We start from the raw sequence: 24,815 nt of genomic DNA, 5'->3' as shown, positions 1-24,815 counted from the left end.
TTGTTATTTCTAATTATATATATACTAACTACCATCAAACACCTGAACTGATTGAATTGGTAAGATTTTGTGAAAACTATACTGTCACCCAGTAAGTACAATAGCTGCTATTTAAATTTTACTCATTGACAATCTTGGACCAGACTGGACTTGAATGAATTTAGTCCATGGCTTTTATTTCTAACTTCGTACTCAATAATGTAACCATTATGACACACTAGACTAGGAAGGTCATGTTCTATTTTCTATATTTTCTATGACTTCACACAGAATCACACAAATTGGCCCAGCCTACAACAGAGCCAGAAGTAATGCTGTTGATGTCATTGACATGTTTTAATGACTTGTGGGTCATTTCTCCGTGTGACAACCCCGCCAGCTATGTTCCCGTTTTCAAAAATCTTGAGTGCTTGACAAAAACCTGAAAGACGTATTGGGTATGTTTTTCATCAGAGTTGTCAAAGTTACACAATAAATTTTACAGTAAGACTGGTATCACAGTTTGGGGCCTGACATATGACATTTGTAGTTGCATGGTTCACACACCCAATACAGTACCAAGCATGCATGTACTGCATTAATATTGGGGCAAGCAATCTTCAAAATCTCCTGCAATGGACTTTGTCTTATACAATGTCAACCCTATAAGCACCCAAGATGCTAAAAATATGAAAATATAAGGGGTTTGTGCTTCATAGAATCAAACTTGGATTCCGGGTAAGCCTTTCATGAAATTGTTGCACAAAGTAAGTCATAAATCAATTTATAAAAGAAATTATTAGTTTTCATATTTTCAGTCTGCATTTAATTGGAGGTCAGTTCAAATGAGGCCTCAAAAAAGGGGAGGCCTATTTATAGTTATGAGAGTGTTTGAGCTAATCCACAGCTTTTGGAACTTGGAGGCCAAGTCGAATCCTATGAAGTTGCTGGGCAACTTGCAAGTGTGAGAAAGCTGGCTTGTGTATCAGTGCTATGGCCTGGTTCCTGTACTCTAACAAACAGTCATCCTGGTCATGATGAGGAAACTCACATTCATTACTTTCCATTCAATTCCATTAGCTGTATATGAATGTCATTTGGATAAAACATTACTGATATAAAGATACAGCCCTGTGATACCATCAGCAAAGCCTGGCTGCCTCAAGCCTCGCCTAGACACAGAGGCTGTAGAAAATAAAACAATGTCAACATTTCCTCAATTAACGGCTGACAGCTCCCTACACTAATGGTAATCAGAATAATTAAAGGTTAAACATGAATGAGATTATTTTCATGTAAAATCAACAAAGTGCTACTATGAGTAACCAGATACGTGCTCTCAGGAAAGCAGGGAAAGTGATGCTATGTCATAAAAATATTAAAGATAAGTAGTGCTACATTTGTTAAATGGCCACATGAGTTGTATTCAGAGACTCACTCCAGTTCAGTAATGATTATTTCTAGTTGCAATAGATGTTGTATTAACTTTGATATGTATCGAACATTTCAGGATGTAAAATTGTCTACTTTGTGTATTTGTCTGTGCACATGTACCATTGTTTTATCAGATAATGAAATGGACAACAGAGAACAGCTTTCCAGGCCTATCGGGTATTCCACCCTGTAGCTACTATAGTCTCCTGACGAGACAGTGTCAATGGAAAACCCAACAAATTTCTCTGCAGAAAATTCACAATTACAATGAAAACCTTCAGTGATGACATCTATACGAACACAAATGACACAGATGTCCAGTACCAGGGTCATTTCATCTTATTCACCCCTGAAATTTCACAATGGACTGGCCTAGTCTCTGATTTAGAAGAGTCTAAAATGTGTCTTAAGGAGTGGATGAGTTGAGGTCTAACAGCCTTGAAACAGGAAATTCTCAACAAGGCTGCCAGTAGTAGATTTATAACTTAACAAACACTTCAAACATTATAATTAAGTTACAGATTTAACATCAACTTTCCCTCCCATCATGTGGATAATGTTCTGCAGAGTAGAAACAAATTAACAAATCTAATTACAAGAATAGATTTTTTTTTTCGAAAATTAATTATCTTTACATCCGCCTCCATCCTATTAGATGAACATTGTTCCGCTTTTTGTTTCTGAAACATCATTCTAAATTACACTTTGAACAGTTAATAACACTTTAAAATATCAATTTGAATTTAGTTGAGATGCCTATGCAGTACCTAATTAAATTCAAACGATTTTCTTTCTCTCTTAAATAACTCTTAACAAGAATTTTCTTATTTAATTAATGTAAAGGTAGCCGCTTTACAGATAAACGGCAAGTGTTTCGTGGAAGACAACATAGAAAGCGGAGAATCCACCAAAGTCATCAAGTGAATATTTTCGCCTTCAAGCTGCAAAGCAGTTGCTTTGCATATCAAGATAAGTTTGGGACTGATTACAAGGCCTCTACAAAATTCTGTGAAATACATCAAAAACATGTGCTCCAATGATTTCCAGATATAATACGTTTTTGATGTGAAATCATATTTGAGTATCTGCCCTCCTTCGAACATTTTTGAACAGAGGTTTAGAGGGAGGGAGAAGATAACCATCCTGTGAGAACCAACTGCACGCCTCACCCCAATTGGGGGGAGACAAACCTTGGCACCATACAACATTATGGTATTCACATGCATTTCACAGGCTTGTCGACAGCTGCTGAAGCCAGGGATATCTGTGGTCTATAAGTACCTCCACCTGGTTAGCTTAACATGTAGGCTTTTATTCCAGGTTTTACTGGATATCTAGACAAGCTTGATTTAATCCTATGCCTGGTTAGCTTAACATGTAAGTATTATTTCAGGTTTTACTGGACATCTAGACAAGCTTGATTCCATCCTATGCCTGGTTAGCTTAACATGTAAGTATTATTTCAGGTTTTACTGGACATCTAGACAAGCTTGATTCCATCCTATGCCTGGTTAGCTTAAAAAGTAGGCTTTTATTTCAGGTTTTACTGGATATCTAGACAAACTTGATTCGATCCTATGCCTGGTTATCTTAATATGTAGGCTTTTATTTCAAGTTTTACTGGATATCTAGACAAGCTTGATTTGATCCTATGCCTGGTTAGCTTAATATGTAGGCTTTTATTTCAGGTTTTACTGGATATCTAGACAAGCTTGATTCGATCCTATGCCTGGTTAGCTTAATATGTAGGCTTTTATTCCAGGTTTTACTGGATATCTAGACAAGCTTGATTCGATCCTATGCCTGGTTAGCTTAATATGTAGGCTTTTATTCCAGGTTTTACTGGATATCTAGACAAGCTTGATTCGATCCTATGCCTGGTTAGCTTAATATGTAGGCTTTTATTCCAGGTTTTACTGGTCATCTAGACAAGCTTGATTTAATCCTATGCCTGGTTAGCTTAACATGTTAGGCTTTTATTTCAGGTTTTACTGGATATCTAGACAAGCTTGATTCAATCCTATGCCTGGTTAGCTTAACATGTAGGCTTTTATTTCAGGTTTTACTGGATATCTAGACAAGCTTGATTTGATCCTATGCCTGGTAAGCTTAACATGTAGGCTTTTATTCCAGGTTTTACTGGTCATCTAGACAAGCTTGATTTAATCCTATGCCTGGTTAGCTTAACATGTAGGCTTTTATTTCAGGTTTTACTGGATATCTAGACAAGCTTGATTTGATCCTATGCCTGGCTAGCTTAACATGTAGGCTTTTATTTCAGGTTTTACTGGATATCTAGACAAGCTTGATTTGATCCTATGCCTGGTTAGCTTAACATGTAGGCTTTTATTTCAGGTTTTACTGGATATCTAGACAAGCTTGATTTGATCCTATGCCTGGTTAGCTTAACATGTAGGCTTTTATTTCAGGTTTTACTGGATATCTAGACAAGCTTGATTCAATCCTATGCCTGGCTAGCTTAACATGTAGGCTTTTATTTCGGGTTTTACTAGATATCTAGACAAGCTTGATTTGATCCTATGCCTGGTTAGCTTAATATGTAGGCTTTTATTCCAGGTTTTACTGGTCATCTAGACAAGCTTGATTTAATCCTATGCCTGGTTAGCTTAACATGTAGGCTTTTATTTCAGGTTTTACTGGATATCTAGACAAGCTTGATTTGATCCTATGCCTGGCTAGCTTAAATTAACATGTAGGCTTTTATTTCGGGTTTTACTGGATATCTAGACAAGCTTGATTTGATCCTATGCCTGGCTAGCTTAACATGTAGGCTTTTATTTCAGGTTTTACTGGATATCTAGACAAGCTTGATTTGATCCTATGCCTGGTTAGCTTAACATGTAGGCTTTTATTTCAGGTTTTACTGGATATCTAGACAAGCTTGATTCAATCCTATGCCTGGTTAGCTTAACATGTAGGCTTTTATTTCGGGTTTTACTGGATATCTAGACAAGCTTGATTTGATCCTATGCCTGGTTAGCTTAATATGTAGGCTTTTATTCCAGGTTTTACTGGTCATCTAGACAAGCTTGATTTAATCCTATGCCTGGTTAGCTTAACATGTAGGCTTTTATTTCAGGTTTTACTGGATATCTAGACAAGCTTGATTTGATCCTATGCCTGGTTAGCTTAACATGTAGGCTTTTATTTCAGGTTTTACTGGATATCTAGACAAGCTTGATTTGATCCTATGCCTGGTTATCTTAATATGTAGGCTTTTATTCCAGGTTTTACTGGATATCTAGACAAGCTTGATTTGATCCTATGCCTGGTTATTCTTAACATGTAGGCTTTTATTTCAGGTTTTACTGGATATCTAGACAAGCTTGATTTGATCCTATGCCTGGTTAGCTTAATATGTAGGCTTTTATTTCAGGTTTTACTGGATATCTAGACAAGCTTGATTTGATCCTATGCCTGGTTAGCTTAACATGTAGGCTTTTATTTCAGGTTTTACTGGATATCTAAATTAACATATAGGTATTATTCTAGGTTTTACTGGACATTCAATATTTTTCATCTGATTTATTATGAGATTTTTTTTTTTTGAAAAATTCACATATCTTTCTTATTATCAAAGAGACAAGTTTATAACTATTCGGTTTTTTTTATATCTTTCAGAAGATAATGTCAACAAGAGGCCCAGAGGGCCTGTATCGCTCACCTGGTGTGTAATGTCAAGTCATGTTCTGAATACAGGTTCATTGTTTCTTTTCTGAAGGAATTTGAATATTTACCTCTTATTTCCCTATTGGGCCCCGCCCCTCCTGCCCCCGGGGGGTCAGAGCCAAAATTTATACAAGTTCTGTTCCCCTTCCCCCAAGGATGTTTGTGGCCAAATTTGGTTACAATCCATGCAGAACTCTAGGACAAGTAGCAATTTATAGGATTTACCTCTATTTCCCCTATTGGGCCTGCCCCTCCTGCCCCCGGGGGGTCAGAGCCAAAATTTATACAAGTTCTGTTCCCCTTCCCCCAAGGATGTTTCTGGCCAAATTTGGTTACAATCCATGTAGAACTCTAGGACAAGTAGCGATTTATAGGATTTACCTCTATTTCCCCTATTGGGCCCCGCCCCTCCTGCCCCCAGGGGGTCAGAGCCAAAATTTATACAAATTCTGTTCCCTTTCACCCAAGGATGTTTCTGGCCAAATTTGGTTACAATCCATGTAGAACTCTAGGACAAGTAGCGATTTATAGGATTTACCTCTATTACCCCTATTGGGCCCCGCCCCTCCTGCCCCCGGGGGGTCAGAGCCAAAATTTATACAAGTTCTGTTCCCCTTCCCCCAAGGATGTTTCTGGCCAAATTTGGTTCAATCCATGCAGAACTCTAGGACAAGTAGCGATTTATAGGATTTACCTCTATTACCCCTATTGGACCCCGCCCCTCCTGCCCCTGGGGGCCCGGGGCAGAGCAAAATTTATACAAGTTTTGTTTCCCTTCAACCAAGGATGTTTGTGGCCAAATTTGGTCACAATCCATGCGGAACTCTATGACTAGTAGCTATTTAAATTAAATGTTGACGGACGGACGACGGACGCCGCGCCATGACATAAGCTCATCGCCCTTCGGGTCAGGTGAGCTAAAAATGAATAAAACAATTTGCAGTCAACAAGAAAATATGCAAATTCACATCTCTATTAGAAAATAATACAAAATCTGATAATATGAATAAAACTTTTCAGAAAATCATAATTCCCATGGTAGTAGATGAACCCATTATTTTCCTCAATCATAAAGGTCACTGTGACCTACATTTAGACATGACCCAAAATTTTGGCTAGAGCAAAGTTACACATTGCCAGTGTTAACAAGACCTTTAACAAAATAGTGACAATGGCCTTGATCCATCTCCCTTGGAAATCAAACTTGTCTGAGATCATAATATTCTTTATTAATGTGGGGGGAAATTTAATCAATTCCTCTAAAAAGACTTAAGCAGCAGGAGCATCACAAGAGTTTTCCTCATTAGTGACATTGGGCTTGACCTATTTTCCTTGAATCTCTGATTTATTATAATTTTGTTGTTTTTTAAGGTTAAGTCCGTCAAGAGATGATGCCACCAGACTGGTTCCAGGAATTGTATGCAGTGGTCTGGTTTCCTGAAACTTAATCCATTCCCAAACAGTATACTTTTATGTGATTCTTTCAAATTTGACAAGATTCTTTCAAATTTGACTAGAATCCCTTAAGTAATGTCCATGAATTCAAAATGGGAAAATGTCAATACAATCTGTATCGATAATACAGGTAATTCCTGGTGAAAATGTGTCCAATTTAATGAGGGACAATGATTGAGGAAAAACGTACCCACCTTACTATATCCCTGCTGCATCCCAATGAATTATATATGATACAGGGAAATTGTACATCCTTGCTTTAATTCAAAGGGATAGGGGAATTTTACATCCCTGCAAGACTCCAAAAGGCTTAGAATTAATCACATAACTGCATTACCCCAAAGGGACAGGGGAATTCCATATTCCCAGCAAGATCCCAAAAGGTATACAAATATTTCACATCAATGGCTTTTCCCAAACAGGGAAAGGGGGATTTTGCATACTTGCTTTATCCCAAAATGGACAGGGGAATTTCACACCCATGCAATACCCCAAAAGGGATAGGGATATTCCACACCCCTGTAACTTCACCCTCCTAAGGGACAAGAAATTTAACATTTAAGAGGTAAGACACACCACACCCCTGCTTTACTCCAAAAGGAAAAAGAATTTTAACATTACAAGGGCAGGAGAATTTCATATATCTGCAATACACAGCCTTGCAAATACACTAGAGAAATGTCAATCCTTCATATACACACACTGTAATGTTATAGTTGATTAACACACAGGGCCAGACATTGCCATTAGGACCATTAAGCTACAGTAGCAAAGTTATTGGCCTGGCCAAATAGAAATCATAAAACAATACACAGACACCTAAATACAGGGTATTATCAACAGTCATGATTTTACAGTCTTGCCATTCTTACTGGACATTAATTCAGAGATATATATATAGTATTCCAATATATAAATGGCATAGCATTTGTTCAGTGTGTTTATATAAGTCACTTAATATCTTATGTCTTTTTGCACTTTCCTTAAAAACAACAAACAATTATATATCTTAATAATTATGCTCTGCCTTGTTTCGTTTCTTCAATTTGTTTTTTTTAATGTATGTCATATCAACAGCCAGGGTCATTGAAGGATGTGCCAGGTGTTTTGGTGGAGAAAAGCTGGAGTACCTGAAGAAAAATCATTGACCAGCCATCAGTACCTGACAACTACCCCACATGGGATTCAAATTGGCAATCCAGAGGTGGAAGCCTTATGGTAATATGTTAAAACATCTTAACCACTTGGCCCCTGCTTTCTTCAAGTCATTTTTAAGGCTTCCATTTTTAAAAAGTTAACACAAGATGTGTTTATCTTTATACTTCCTGAAGCATTAATGGTGAAATTAAATTCTAAACATAAAAGTGTTAAATCTAATAGAATAAACTATTCAAGACCAAATTTCATCTGTAAAATTATATGAGCACATCTTTGTGCGATGATAATGACTTGCACCTGTCATAGAAAACAGTTTGATTAACTTACTATATTCTATGTTTATGCAGACCCATTACATTTACACAATAAATTGTGTATTGTTGAGACAAACACAGGTTTATGTTGTACATGAAGACATCAGGAAACTGAGTTCCACATTACTCCATCCAATAACACCATATCTTCCTTTAAAGCATCCTTCAACTTGGCCTCAAATCACTCACCTTGAATTAAAATCTTTTCCAAATAATCGAGACTGAAAATATAAACTTCGTGTAGTTCCTGTATAGCATTTCTTTTGTAGATTGATTTGTAGATTACTTAAAATCTGCATTACCTCTTTGAATATTGGCTTCAATTTTGTTCCATTTAGCGCCATCTCAATTTGTTTTTTTTCCTTTTTTCTAAGCATCCTGGGTATGTATTGGATAAAAATAGTTTTTAATATTTTTTACCTGTGTGACTTTGCTTACAAAATTCAAAAAATTAACAGTGAACCCGAAGGACTATTGATGATTCTGCAAATAACAAAAGTCATTTCATTGTGCAATATTTTAATCATGAAATACGACTATATTTATAAAAAAAAAAAAAATCCTATTCTGCTGACTTCACTCTAAGATGGCCCCCAGTATTACATGTACATTTTATCTTTTTACCTAACACCTGTCCCTATGATCTGTATAAAACATTACATACACATATAAACATATTTATGAACGGCTTGTGGTGTTTGTTACATCCATTGCTTCTGTAACAGACCACATCTCCCATAGTCTACCACTTGGTAACTATCAATAGGGACTGCATAAATACTGTTATCTGATTGGATAGAAATCACATGGCGTTGATATGCCAAGAACAACTTTCAAATGTTTAAGATAGATTTATTGTGGTTTTGTACAGGCACCTATAGATTGGATAAGGTTGTAAACCCTGAGAGGGAAAAGATTTCATCAAATACCTACTGAAAGACTAGATTATTCTAACTCTGTTTTCTATACCTAAGTATTGTAGTGACTAAATGATTACACAATCCTACTGTGTTCAACTTGGCCAAAATATCATGTCAAACTCAGGGGTATTAGGCGGGCCAAAAGATCATGTCAAACTCCAGGGTATTAGGCGGGCCAAAAGATCATGTCAAACTCCGGGGTATTAGGCGGGCCAAAATATCATGTCAAACTCCGGGGTATTAGGCGGGCCAAAAGATCATGTCAAACTCCAGGGTATTAGGCGGGCCAAAAGATCATGTCAAACTCCGGGGTATTAGGCGGGCCAAAAGATCATGTCAAACTCCGGGGTATTAGGCGGGCCAAAAAATCATGTCAAACTCCGAGGTATTAGACGGGGCAAAAAATCATATCAAAATATGAGGTATTAGGCGGGCCAAAAGATCATGTCAAACTTAGAGGTATTAGGCGGGGCCTAAAAATTATATCAAACTACGAGGTACTAGGAGGGCCAAAAAATCATGTCAAACTCTGAAGAATTAGGAGGGACAACAAAAATCCGATCAAACTCCGAGGTATTAGGCAGGCCAAAAAAATTATGTCAAAGGTAGCTTATACACAACATAAGACAATTAAGCTTGTGGGTATTTCTATATGATTCAACATGAGATATCTTTTGTTTGAATTATTGACATACCTGGTAATATTCTTTTGAAAAGACATGAAAAAATGTGAGGTTTTCTTTCCCAGAAATTATCACTTTCCTTATCAAGATCTGTTAAAAATAGCTTGTAGCTTATGTTCATTTCTTCATATGGTCTTTCCTTGTCTCAATTATCTCCATTATTCTAGTTGTCTCCCTTTACTCCACTTAAATTTCCTTGCCCTGATTATCTCCCTTGCTCTTGTTGTCTCCCTTTGCTGTTCTTGTTTTTCTTATCTCAATATCTCCTTTTGATCTCAGTTTTATTAGAAAGATGTCACATAAGCAAAGCTTATACTTAAAAGTGATTTAATACTTTTGCATTTTGGTAATGCAAAATTTATATGCCTTGTTTTTAAATCTTTTACTGATTTGGATCGAATGCTGCCTGTTTCCCTCATTCTGACTAGATACTTCAAATTGATTCAATTGTATTGAAATCAACCAGGACTAAATTCAAAATTTTCCAAATTTGGCTTGATTTGTAAAAAGTTTCACCAATTAAGAATAGGGGTCATTATTGTCCCAAAATCTGAAAACTTCTTAAGGACTCATGCACTTTGTGACGCATAACAAAATCTCATGGTTGAATTTTATTAACTGTTACCAGAACTTAAAATGAGATGCCTTCCAAACATGATCTGTCATTAATGTAATTCCTAAGTCCCAGATGATGTAACTTTAATGCCCCTTACAACATTATTCCACACTGAGAATAAAATTTCCTCATTAGATTTGATCGCCTCCTCTAATTACACCAATTCACCAGTCCAATCAATGCCCTCATTAACACATTTCAAAACCTTTATTTTTTAATCCACTCAAGTTTTCTGTCATGATTTTACTAATTAACCTCAAAATGCTGTCTAATCCTACTCACAAACGAGATCTAACAAGGAAAATTCAACAGAGAGTTAAGCACAGTTGGTCTCTAGCACTTGCATTAGTTGGCCTCAACAAATTATTTCCCAAAAAATACCAGAATACAGAATACATGTGTTTTCCAGTAAATTAGTGGTAACTACGTGTGTAAACAAATAAACAGCGTAAAATAGGACTATGGTATGCAAGCATTTTCACCATGGCAGAACCTCATCAATGGAGAAAAAAACAGGGGTTGGGAAAAAGGCAGAATTCCAATGTTAAACTTTCTATTTATCCTTATTTAATATATAAGTTACCCATCCTTCACCTGAAATTAATGATACTGAAGAAACTGTTAAAGCCATATACAAAACCCTTGGACTGAAGTAAAAGTGCTTCTTTATTTAGATGTATGTTACAAGAGAGTACAACACATGCATTTCCGCCCACAGTCGGCCATACCAATATCGGGAGAAACAGACCAGAAAATTGGAAATCCCATCTCTCTGGTGCACCTGGAGTAGAAGACAGGCAGCATGTACTTCTGTCTATTGTATATAGGTTTACGTTTAGTGCATCCCGGACAAACTCTCCCAAAATAACAAAAGAGCCACAAAATACAGAAAACAATTTGTACAGCTGCCCATGAACACGTCCAGTTAGGTCTTGTTGTGTACACACAATACTTTAACATATTGCATGCTCATTTTGTTACAATACCTAATAGAAATCAATTAAACCGCATATTTATATTATTGTTCTTCGGTTCTGATTGCATAAGTTGCATTTAATGATGAAATATGAGCTCTATTGTGGAGTAAGTATTTTGGGCTATCACGTAATATCAATTTCAGAAATTTTTGCATTTAAAACAATTTATTTCAGTTATTATCAGTTTATGAAAAAAACCAATATACCTGGTATAGTAAGAATAAATATTTTAAATATGTGTCGCTCAGTGAAGTTATGTTGAGATTAAATATTGCCATTATGCTTCGCCTGTATGATGAAGTACTCCTGATGTTCTACGCTCCTATCAGCTGATACAAAATAAGGCTGGAAGCTGAAAGTCAATATCTATAATTGTCTGGATCAGTCGACAGACTTGTCCACCTTATCGCTCTTACCCTGACAGGGAACCACTTGTCCATTTACAGATAAAGACCTAATCATGTGTAAGTTGTGTAACACTATTACAGACAGATGGTAGAGACTGGTAGTACCACAGACTCTCCACGACTCCTCCTACCATAACCTAATTGGTGTGTAGACCTCATACAATCAAATTGTCTGTACTCTCAATTCACTTTTTGATAACACACACGGTTTTCTTTCTCATTCATGATGTTCGTATCTTACCAGAATGCTTTTTATTAATACTTTACTTCAGTAACCTTCAACTTCAGGTTTGTCTATACTGTATTTCCTGACCTTCACCCCCATGATAATAATTATACAGTTTCAGTGTAACCTCTGACCTTCACATCTAGGGGGAGTTACCGTAAAACACGTCTATAATGAACACGCTAACAACAAATTCATGGTTATAACATAGTAATTTTCATTTCCCATGACAGATATCTGCACTATCTGTATGATGAACTATGCTTATAACAAAGCAATTTTGTTGGTCCTCAGTGGTTCGTTATAATCCTGTTTTACTGTACACCTCTAGGTGGTGTTACACTATAATATCTGACCTTTACCTCATGGTGGAGTTTCACTATAATATCTTACCTTTACCTTAAGGTGGTGTTACACTATAACCTGACCTTCACCTCTAGGTGGAGTTACACTATAACCTGACCTTCACCTCTAGGTGGAGTTACACTATAAACCTCTAACCTTCATCTCAAGGTGGAGTTACACTATAACATAAACTTCACCTCTAGGTGGTGTTACACTTTAATATCTAACCTTCACCTCAAGATGGAGTTCCACTATAACCTGACCATCACCTCTAGGTGGAGTTACACTATAATCTCTAACCTTCACCTCTAGGTGGAGTTCCACTTTAATATCTGACCTTCACCTCTAGGTGGAGTTACACTATAACCTGACCTTCACCTCTAGGTGGAGTTACACTATAACATAAACTTCACCTCTAGGTGGTGTTACACTTTAATATCTAACCTTCACCTCAAGATGGAGTTCCACTATAACCTGACCATCACCTCTAGGTGGAGTTACACTATAATCTCTAACCTTCACCTCAAGGTGGAGTTCCACTATAATATCTGACCTTCACCTCTAGGTGGAGTTACACTATAACCTGACCTTTACCTCTAGGTGGAGTTACACTATAATCTCTGACCTTCACCTCTAGGTGGAGTAACACTATAAATCTGTAACCTTCATCTCAAGATGGAGTTACACTATAATCACTGACCTTCACCTCAAGGTGGAGTTACACTATAATCTCTGACATTCACCTCTAGGTGCTGTAACACTTTAAATCTGTAACCTTCATCTCAAGATGGAGTTACACTATAATCTCTGACCTTCACCTCAAAGCCAGGTGACACTTAAACATGATCTGACCTTTTGTGTAAGAAACATCAACACTGCTGTAGTCCCTCACCTTCAACTCTACATATATCAAATCTACCAACATCTGACTTTCTTCATAAGGCTCAGTAAAACTGTAAATCATTACACAAGGGAAATAACTGTGTTTGTGTATGATAACCCAATAGAAGTTGCTGTGTAGGAATATGTAAGAAATAAAATCTACATACCTTGGGAGGGCATGGTGCAGGCTCTCGGATGTGAGAAGGTCCTAGATTTCCATCGCCATCGAAGCACTCCTCTACCGTCAGGTTAAACAGGCGGTCAGTTTCGGCCATGTTGTATCCACAGACAGCTGAAGGTCCATCCATGTCAAACTCGTTATTCTCAAACACAACATAAAGTTTCTCTGTTGATTCATCGTAGTAGGCTGCTCTAGCAAAGTTGAACTCGGGTTGACAAGTCAGCTCGATTTCCGTGTACGAGTTGAAATATTTATCATGCTGACAAATTCTTATTATTTTGGTTACGAACATATATTCAATGGCCGACTTGTACTGACGAGTGATGAAGTAAACAAAGCCACCGTAAGGAAATCCATACAGGAATTCAACAGGGATATCCAATCTGGCTTCAGGTAATATACTGATCCTGGTGCCACCCAAGGAATCGACGTAAGAAAATTCAAGAGAGTTCAGATTTCTACTACTAATGTGAGGAACTAGAGCACGATATTTCTTGTTGCCAAGGTTACTGTATGCCGCTCCTATGTACAAGGCATCTTTATTCTCGACACCAGGCGCAATAAAAACAAGACTGGACTTGACTGGGTTGTTTGGGACAGACGGCTGGTATAACTCCTTGACAACCAAAGAAATATTTTGCAGTTGTCGAATTTGGCATGTTCCGTGGAATAAACTAATGCAAGCAACAAGAGTGTTATCTTGATAATCAATTGCAATTCCTTCTGAAAAACTGTTTGTGGATTTCTTTGTGTCGTTGCAAGGTAAATGTGGTGGAGGACAGTGTGGGTTATCTACCCTTGGTCCAATAGCAACCTTTTGAAATGAATTAAGATCCGATGTAAAACGGTACAAAGCGTTTGTAGCACCCACGAAAACATCACCGGTGATTTTACTAACTTTCAAGTTTTGTAGAGTTGTGTCCTTGTGTAGATCACGAAACGTATGTACAATGTGCATGGTGCTGGCCGTCTGCACCAACCACATGGTGCACACAAATGTCCGCACTAGTGACATCATCACATCCATTGTCTTCATCTATCCTGAAATGTAAAAACAGAAATTAGAAATCTACCGTAATTAAAATATTGCTCTATGATTTACACAAAGTAGCTGCGTCTTCAGATATCTATCCTAAAATGTAAAAACAGAAGTAAGATACCTATAATATCTAACATATTGTTCTATCACTTAGACAACGTTAGCAATAATTCTGGGTTTCCTGGTAGATATGTCTGCTGTGTAACAAGTAATATTCACATTTGAAAGATAAAGTTTATGTTCCATCTTTCATATGTGAAATTTTAATTGTGCACCATCAGACTTCTATGTGACATACAACCACAGAAAATTCCTGGAGTTTTAAATTAACTTTGTCTGTCATCGATTTTCATTCCTGAATAGAGAACAAAACACAAAAACATATCCTACATGTTTGATTCATCACCAAAAAATACACAGCGCGGTAAGTGTCGCTTACAAATTCAGCTCTAAAGCATTTGGTGTGTCTGCTGTTAAAAATCTGTAATCGCAAAAACCGTTTGACTGCCTCATACATTGATTAATTATCTCAGAAGCATTAAGACTTGTGTGTAAATTGATAAATTATGGAAATATTGTGTTTTATGGACAAGCACAAAGGGTGAGATTTCAGGGATCACAAAGAGCGGGCCTCAACACAATGGCCGACATGTGAATAAATATAATCTTTCCATTGTTACACTCACTGAAGGGAAGCCCTCCGTATTGGTTTGTTTGAACAGCTAACTGAATCAGCAGTGAAGAGATCACTGGCAATTAATCGGTGATTTATAGGGAGATCGGACGAAAATATCAGCAGACGAATCCCACATAACACTTCTCTTATAGGTATTAACACTATACACTAACGCTGTAAATGCTTCGCTCCGTAAAATACTGGAGATTGAGAAACCCTTTTCGAACTAAAGTCAAACCTTCAGTGTGAACCTTAAGCTTTCCAACACAACATTAAACTCACACCCTGTATATAAATTCATATCAATGTCTGATAGTCCTAAGAGGATTCCTGTGTACCACTATCGAAAATAATAAAAAAAAAAGTGTGAGAGTGCATACACATCCATTTTCTACCGTAACCCAGATAGATGGGTGCAGGTCCGTTATTCAATAGAGCTGTAAAAGTCTCCCGTGTTCAGAACTATTATCCACATGAAGATCAGAAAACATACTTAAATCATTTTGCCCACTTTCACCAAGAATGCACTGTTCTGCGAGCGATAGTACCTTTGTTCAGAGAGCTAGGCTTTCCTAACGACAGTACCAATACCTGCTCTGATTCATTACAGCGTTTGTAATGAATGGCTGATTAATCATTTATAACGAAGAAAAGACATTGCAGTTCTGAGGTGTTACATGGTAGCAACTACTGCAACCACAACTTAAACAGTCGTACAACGAAAGTGTCAACTTGGGCTTGGGAAATTTCCTAAATGTATAAGGAACTGAAAATTGGCTAATTGTAGATTTTCTTTTCTTTTTCACTTTATTTTTCGCTCTGCCTACTTCAGAATACTTAGAACTTAAAATGCTTGTAGACATACCCACATCACCGTTTATCAAAGCATGGGACAGGACTAGATACCCAGGATGGTATGTTCACGACAGGATGGGACGGAATGGGACACGTACCAGGGACTCAGGGGGGGTAAGGTATGACAGGAGGGACATGGGTAACACTATATCTAATCCCTCCCATCTCCCGCTTCATAGAGAGGGACATAAAAAGTATTCCATTTGGTTTAAAAGATAAACTCAGGATGCTAAATGTCATGCTCGACTAAAATTGTTCATATCTCCTAGTGTTTTTACAACTCATTATATGGTATCATATTTTCTTAGATAATTTCTCCAAATTTAACTCCCAGTTATGTTATCATGATATTGTATTTCAATAAAACTAACAATATACACATAAATCCATCTAAAGCTTGTTTGATATTATTAGCATGGATGATAACCCTATCTCTAATAGTAAAGTACAGTATGTATTTATCAGGTCACCATGATCTGATCATCCCAGACCCCAGACTTATATTATACAAATATTTCATGGGTTACTGTGCTCTAGTTCATAATATTTAACCCGAAGTGATGGTAATCAACAAATGTTATATTGCACGAGGCCAAAGGCCGAGTGCAATATAACATTTGTTGATTACCATCACCGAGGGGTAAATATTATGAACTAGAGCACAGTAACCATGGAATATTTGTTTTATTACATAATCACCAGTTTTTCAGTTGAATATTTTTTTATAAAACGAATACGACAATCACTTAACAAAATCATCAACACCGTACCGTACGGAAAAAAACTTAATATCCTATTGAAGATTGACGTATAGCCCACGTACGTCACGTTGTAACTCCGGTTTGGATGTCTTATTGTCTGTTTTCACATTATTAGACCTGCTTACAGCCTTTTGATCTAATACATTCATCGTGTCCGTCCTTTACTCGGTACAGTTAACGTCTACATGACGTGCTTGATACAGATCTATAAATCCAGCGCGAAATTGAACGTGAACCTTTGTGACGTCATAATAATGTAACTCACTGTTACTTGCAATTCCTCGGAAGTTTTCTACGAAACTAGACAACAACAGCGAGGTGTTCCTAAAGCCGTGCAATATAACATCTCGAACCGTGCAATATAACGTTTCCATGGAAGCGTGCAATATAACTTCGAACTGTGCAATATAACAAGGTTTTATTGAACGGTCGGTCTAAAAGTTGAAAATATTATATTTCTTCATATATAGATTGGTGTAAACAAATTATGTAATAAATTCATTTGAACTGCAGAACACTCGATGGATTGTAAAAGACCATTTTTTGTCAACTATTTATAAATCAGCCTATGTTTATCTTAGTTGTAACACCAATAAGACTTGTAAATCTCCTGAGTTTTGCAGTACACAGAAAGATAAAATTACATTATACAACCCATGTGTGATAGGCAACAATGTAACTACCGTATATGGGTCCGAACTAAATATTTTAACTAAATTTATACAAAATAATTGCTTTGTATTATGACACAATTCTATTTTTACAGTTATTATTACTAGAGGTAGTCAATTTCTCAATCATCTCTGAGTAGCAGCTAGTGGCTATCTGACACATAGAGGGCCAACAATACACCACCGAAAGTTATAAGAAAAACAAAGATTACAACCACATCAGGACAGACCAGTCCATTTCTCACTTTCAGCCAGAGGCATAAAGAGAAAAACCATATACATCTTGGAGATTGAAAATATGTCAACTGATTCTCTGAGATATTGATACATCACATTCCTACTTCAAGGAGGATATAAGAGGGTGACACTTTATCAAACCATGATTTATCACATATAGTGCAGGCAACAGACAATATTTTAATAACTTTGCAATTTAGAATCATTCCCATTGAAGCACCAACAGAATATTTCCAATTATTTCATTTTCTGCATTTTATTCTTTTTTCTCAAATACCATTGAAAATCTTTGGGGGAATATATATTTTAACTTTTAAATCCCAGTAGTTTCAATTTAATATCGAGTAAAAACATTCCCATATGGAACAAAAAGTTTACTTTACAGTATCAGATCCACACAGAAAGGCGACACCATTGGTTATATACATACCAAAGACTACACACCCGTCTTTGAAAGCTTGGTGAGATCAATACATATTTGGTTACCACTGATATTCTACAGAACAGCAATACCATTAATAAAAACAGTAAAATCAAAAAAAATTGTGAAAGCATAGTGTGCTTCTTAGAGTATCAATAATTCTATTTCAATAATATTATTAGAGATACAATGGGCTTTTTGTAGGTTTTTATCTCTCTATTTGAATTGAGATTTGAACATTGAAATAAATTAAATCTCACTTGCATTCATTCAAAAACACTTTGAAAGAAATAAAGTTGATCCTGTTAACTATCCTTTAGCTAATACAAAGTAAGTCATTGTTAATGCAGATATTTATTTTCTAAATTGCAGGAAACTTAAGAATTTTAAATCACCCTTTTTTGTCATACTTTAAATACATGAAAACATCTGATGTAACCCACTAAAAAGTCACACTGTAAATACATGCTGTCCGCACTCCCCTCAAATGGATTGAGAAGGAATAGATCACTATTGGAATGGTCCCCAACCTGCTAGAAAAGACACCTCTGTATAAAGGACACCTGTCTATAAAGGACAGATGTGTCAATCCCATTTGGTAAAATCTACACCTGTCTATAAAGGACAGATGTGTCAATCCCATTTGGTAAAATCTTATATATAATTGACTTCTGTATAAAGGACACCTGTATATAAAGGACACTGTCTATAAAGGACAAATGTGTCAACCCCATTTGATACAATCTACAATATAAGGACAACTGTATATAAAGGACATTTCTGTCCCTTAGTTGTTCTTTATACAGAGGTTTGATGAACATAATATTACTTTTTTCTCGTTACAATTTTTGCTGGAGTTGTATCATCAGATTTTTGCTGGAGTTGTATCATCAGATAAGACGTAAAAAGAGCAAGAAGAATGCAATGATAGCCGGTAGTACAAAAGTAATTAAAATGTTTATATCTGGTTTAAAATCGATCTAGGATAACATTCTCTAACAATACCCATTTGATTATACCCATCTCAGCGATCTCTAATGCTCACAATGGACTTGTTAGGTAGTCAGATACTAGCATAATAAACTTATCTACCAGTGCGAAACCATCAGCTAGAGTCTATCTAGAATCGCATGGAGCCGACAATATTGTCAAGGGAGGGAAAAAAGGAAATTACCCTGCGGATCAGCACTAAGTATTGCTATACATGTACTTTAGAACACTCCTACTTACTCAGGAAACAGTCGGATTACTGCTTAATTAACTCATACTGAATTCTAATACTGCAAACTTTTCTAATTATTTTCATTTTTAAAGAAAAAGACCTGCTCAACAAATGGATTTTAGAATCTAACAGTAAATTACCGTCTCTGCATACTGGTAAGCTATATAGGCACGGCAATATGTTACTGCACACACAATTACAGTTATAAAAAGCTGAAATTAACACATCATATTGTAGCTGAATTCAGCAGAATTTTTGGTGCATAAAAAGTACAAGCACAAAATCTAATGACGTAGGTGAATGTCTCGTTATGTGACTAACTTTCACACCAAATCGTCAGCAACCCTAACGGCAACAAAATGGCTGTTGTAAGCTACTCTGTAAATATGGTAATGCCAAATACAGTAAAATTGTCTGGCAACCATCTCATTATAAAGACCACCTTCTTAATAAGATCTTTTTCTTTGGGTCCCAAATCGCCTATTTTGATACAATTTGACCTGCATAGCAAGACACTTGTTAATAAAGACCATTTTTCTTTGTCATCGTGGGAGGTCATTATAGACAGGTTTGGCTGTACTGTAAACCTACTTGTATTCTTTATATTTTGTGGGGCATTCAAAATCATGAAAATTAATCGCCACAAAAATGTTTCAAACACAAATTCAACACAACTATGTAAATCTCAATAAAAAAAATTTGAATTGTCGTAACAAGGTCATTTATTTTTTAGACATGAAAACATCAAATTACTGGTGTTATAGTATTTGTATCCCTCATGAAAAATTGTATCCAGGAAATTTTTCAGACCATTAAAATGTATCCCCCCCCCCCTTTACAAAAAAGAATTCAATTGTTTAAACTAAAATATCTAGAAACATAACGACTTAAAAAGCATCATTCCGTTGACTCTGGAATGCACAAGTAAGCTAGGTGCAATCTCTGGATCCTCCCAGACCGCCTCACTGGGTCAATGTGTAAAGAAACTTGTTCTGCATATACCTATACAGCATTAACCCTATATCTCTTGTCTACCCCTCCCCCCTCCCCTGAGTTTTCCCAAGTATTAGATGGAGGTGATGTCATTTGTCAGGGAGCCTTTTCACTAGGCCTGATTACTGTATCAGAAGCAGATCTTCCCCCTATTCTTCCCATTCTTTATGGCTGTCCCTCTGTGTGGCCTTACACAATCTCTGTAATCATCTACAGCTCAGTACAAAGAAGGTTATTCATATTTAGAAAGTCAGATGTTTCTGTCAAATGTTAAGATGAAAAGTCGACTTTTATGCTTCTTTCAATGATACAGTCCCATATTCCTGTCTATAAATCATGGTGTCTGATGGTTTTTTCCTTGTACATAATCTTGTGTTATCCTAACATCATTCTTGAGAATGCAGGCAGCCCCGACATTAACTTTGAATAACAACAATGGAAATTTAAATCAGATTATTGAAGCATTTCTACATGCAATTCCTCTTTTTGCATGGAAGGTCTTCTGAACATGCATATACACTGTGTTGAAAAACTGACATTCATATTCATTTGAATATATATACTTTGTTAGAAAATGTTATACCAGATTTATGGAAAGTGGAATAAAGAACAATCACTTCTTAAAGATTTGCATTACATTTGATGTTTTGTGTGTTCGGTTTAATAGCATTTACTTTTAGCAGTAGCTGGAGTCATCTAGAGCAGTACAATTCCGAATTGGCATATTACAGAGTTATCTGCACTTGCAGGTAGGTATTGATTGTGACGTCATGTGTTTAAGAGCGTAACGTCATATGTTTTGGAGAAAACAATGTGAATTGCACTCACAAAATAATGACGTAACAATTGATACCTACCCGCAAGGGAGCTAACTCTGTCATATGCAAAGACGGAACATGGATACAACCAATGACAGTCCAGACCAGTTTGTTTCTCCGATTTCTTCTGGATAAAAAACAACCATGACTATGGAATATAAAATTCAAATCTTCAAATATACTTGATAACACACACAGGTACATGTCATCATAATATCCTGTTGTAGTCATGCAAAATCATCGTGACTAGTCATGCAAAATCATCGGGACAAGTTCACTTGTTTCAGACAGATTTGAGGAAAGTAATTTCAAACATATTGCAAATTATGATTTCCAACATCCATGATATATGTATTCATATTTCCAGAGAGAATTACTCTTTTATTCATTCACCCCTAAAGACTTGCTTAAACTCATCTATCTCAAAGACTGGAACAGTTCATCATGGAATTACAGGGGTAAAATAATGTCATAAAAATAAACATTTTAAGAAAAGCATTTTATTAGAACACTCTATGGCATACCGGTATGTAAATAGAAATTTCTCACATGGAAATTGATTTTACTTGTTATATAATTTTCTTTATGAAAAGAAACGAGAATTTTATTAAGCACAGAACTTCATAAATAATTCCTATCCTACATATGAAGTTGAATTAAAAAGAATTGCAATAAAACATTCATTAAAATCAGCCAACCAAACTCATAAAAATGGAACATTTATCTATTTGATGCTTTCCCATGTGGTGGATGGCATGGCACAGTTGTCAATTTTTGTACAAAAAAGTCATTCATCATCTACACTTTAAATAAAAGCTCCAGAAACTAATGTCTGCCTCACTAAATAACGGTATTGATTCCAAAATATCCAGAGGGGAACAATACTGTCTCATCAAATCTAAAATGATGAGAGTACTGTCATTATACTCTATGGAAATGGCACTTTTATATAACTTCATTATCTACCAATGTAAGGTACATCAACATTCACAAAACTGATGTATCATGTACTAGGTATATGTCGGTTAGTTACCTTTATGAAAATCAGCAACACTTTTGATAAAAAAAAAATAAAAAATGTAGGGTAAGCACTTTTAAAATCGTTAACAAGATATGAGTTATTTCCATTTAATTGGGCTGCTGTTTAACGTACAGGAAATCCAAATAATTATAACGAGATCGAGAACGTAATGATGCAGCGAGTTCTTTAATGTTATCTTAATCTTATTCTCATATATTCTTCTTTTCTTATCTTGCATTTTCAGGTTATGACCTGAGGGTAGGTATTAATTACAAAGTCATTATTTTGTGAGCAAAACTTGCGCTATTTTTTCAAAACAAATAAGATATTGTGCTTGTATGCAAATGACATCACAATCAATACCTACCCACAAGGGCAGATAACTCTGTAACATGCAAATACCCAAGTCAAAGACAGAATTTTCTTGGTGTTTCACCAGGTATTTAAGCACTGAATTGCTTTCTGATGGCAAATATTAAGGAGGATGGAGGCCAATTGGCAAATTTAACTCACTTACCCCTATAAACATATGTAGGCACTTCTAAATCAAAGACTATAAGAGCAGTCCATTATGAAATAATGAACCAGTTAAAGAAGCGAGCTAAACATGCAAGAGTTTCATGAGTTTCATGTTGAGTTTGCAATTGTCCAGTTGACATTCGTACTCACATAATTGCCAACTGAAAACAGTTCAGGAACAATTCTTATCAAGAACATATCAAGGGATTTTGCTCCTGCAATGTGGAAACACACCTTTATCATTAAGGATAGTACAATCATCAACAGCCATCTGTGATGTTGTGACGTCACAATGCCAAGTGTATTTGGTAAGGTTATACATTTAAATATCTCACGATAAATAATATCATTAATTTTTAATGCTATCTATACCTAGTTACCATAAGTAACTACACATTGTTTTAAGTGACAAGCATAGTAATGATTTGGTCTTCATTCCATAGCACAAAATATGATATTGTCCATATATCATTGCATGTGCGTACCAACTGAAGATTGGGAATAACAATAGGGAGGTCAATACTAGAATAGTGACTTTAAGTCAGACAAGGTCCTACTAAATGACTGACTCACCAAGGTATCAGACTAAGGTAAGTCCTCATCAATATGGATTATGTATCATTGGCAACAAATCATTTTTATTTTCTTAAAAATCCATGATGGCCATTTTGAATCCAGTTGAGCTATAAAGTTACACAGTAAATCTGGATGCCATGGGGAACCATCATACAAAATTTGGAAACAACATTCCACTTCCTTCCATTGTAATTGTACAAAAGAAAAAAGCGGATAGATGGACAAACAGATCGATGGACAGACAGACATTCTGATTACTAATAAGGAACCCCGCATCTAAATACAAGGCTCTAATTAAAAATGATTCAATTGTACTGGTACATGTTGATGTCACTTTCTTTTTTTATCTCAAAATTTATAAACCTTACAAATTGCATAAACATAACTTCTGGATTCATTTCTGCTAAATAAAGTTTCCATTTTATGTATAATGTACACAGATAAAGTACTTGTGGTATCTATGACAAAAGGGAATACAACACCATTTGTTCAAGCAAACCTCAAGCCATACAAGAGTTCTGCATTTGTCACAACAAACAAATAATATTATAGAGACATCCAGTTGGATAGCAAGATGAAATTGATCACCAATTCAGTCACTTTACAACACACATGCTTTAGCCCGCAGCTTCAATTAAATTCAACAGAAGCACAGGCATTCAACTGTCCTGCTACAAGTACATCACAAGATGTCAGATATTAAAAAATATCAATGTACAACATTTGTATTCTCAATATGTATTTGTATACTTATTATATGGAATCAAGATAAAACTTACCACAATCTTGTTGTGTGTCTTGTGCAGTTGAGATAACATACATTTTATATCAGCAAGTAAGAATTTAAAAAACAAAGTTGACCTTTGACCTTAAGGAATAGAGATGGAAGGACCGATGAGGGACCATATACCAGAAAGATCAGAACTGATTAGAGTTTATGATACAGCAGACATGTTTAGAAGGTTTAAGTACCCCCAGCTTGACTGGAATACCATACTGGAAATGTCTCCCCATCTGTTCATGGTGATGTATGTATCCAGTCCAAAATTTAATTGTGCCCTGTATACTGCGGCGTAGTGTCAAATCTGGACTGTGTCATCTGACATCATTACACTGCTAACTATAATTTGATTATAATATTGTATTTCCTTTGTCTTCTTGCATTTTCTATTGTTAAGTCTATATCATGTAACTGTTTTACGTGTGTCTTGATAAAGGGGCAGGCTGCCTTGAAAATTAGACAATCAATTTTGTCTACACAGTTGGAATTACACTTTGTTGCCCCATATTAATATTTCATGAAATTAGTTGTCTTAAATCATTTTGCTATTGTAATGGTCAAAAATTAAGAAAAAGTTATTTGCAATATGAAAATGAGATTCATTTGCACAACATGTGTCTTGAGATAGATTTTTGTTATAATACAGGTGCAGAACTCTCATCAAACATAAAATAAATTAATTTGAGTCATATGCAAAGAATATATATATAAACTGAAAATAATTTAGAACTTGTTGAGCCTTTTACTCATTCACCCCTGACTACACACGTGAACCCTTCTAATTCAATGGCTGGAACAGTTCATTATGAATTTTCAGGGGAGAATTCGTTAAACACCCTAATTTTACATCATGCCAGTCTGTGTAGTGGAAGGGGTATAATTTATATGAGGATAAGAAGGAAGGAGAGAAGAACACTTCCCTCCTCACACACAAATCTGGAGATAATTATACACACAT

General features: G+C 35.9%; 1 protein-coding gene across 3 annotated transcripts in view; it reads right to left on the bottom strand.

Moving 5' to 3' along the window:
- LOC138336962 (plexin-A2-like) overlaps window positions 1–24,815 on the bottom strand; it is a 112,614-nt gene that overhangs the window by 67,133 nt on the left and 20,666 nt on the right. For all 3 annotated transcript variants that reach the window (XM_069286611.1, XM_069286613.1, XM_069286612.1), the window contains one exon: window positions 13,254–14,308. In XM_069286611.1, coding sequence (XP_069142712.1) covers window positions 13,254–14,303 — 1,050 coding nt within the window. In that variant the 5' untranslated portion in view covers window positions 14,304–14,308. The remainder of the gene's footprint in view (window positions 1–13,253; window positions 14,309–24,815) is intronic.

Source organism: Argopecten irradians, chromosome 12 (assembly GCF_041381155.1).
Source record: "Argopecten irradians isolate NY chromosome 12, Ai_NY, whole genome shotgun sequence".
Lineage (NCBI taxonomy): Eukaryota > Metazoa > Mollusca > Bivalvia > Pectinida > Pectinidae > Argopecten > Argopecten irradians.
The sequence above is the reverse complement of the archived record's forward strand: the minus strand, read 5'-3'. Positions and strand labels throughout refer to the sequence as shown.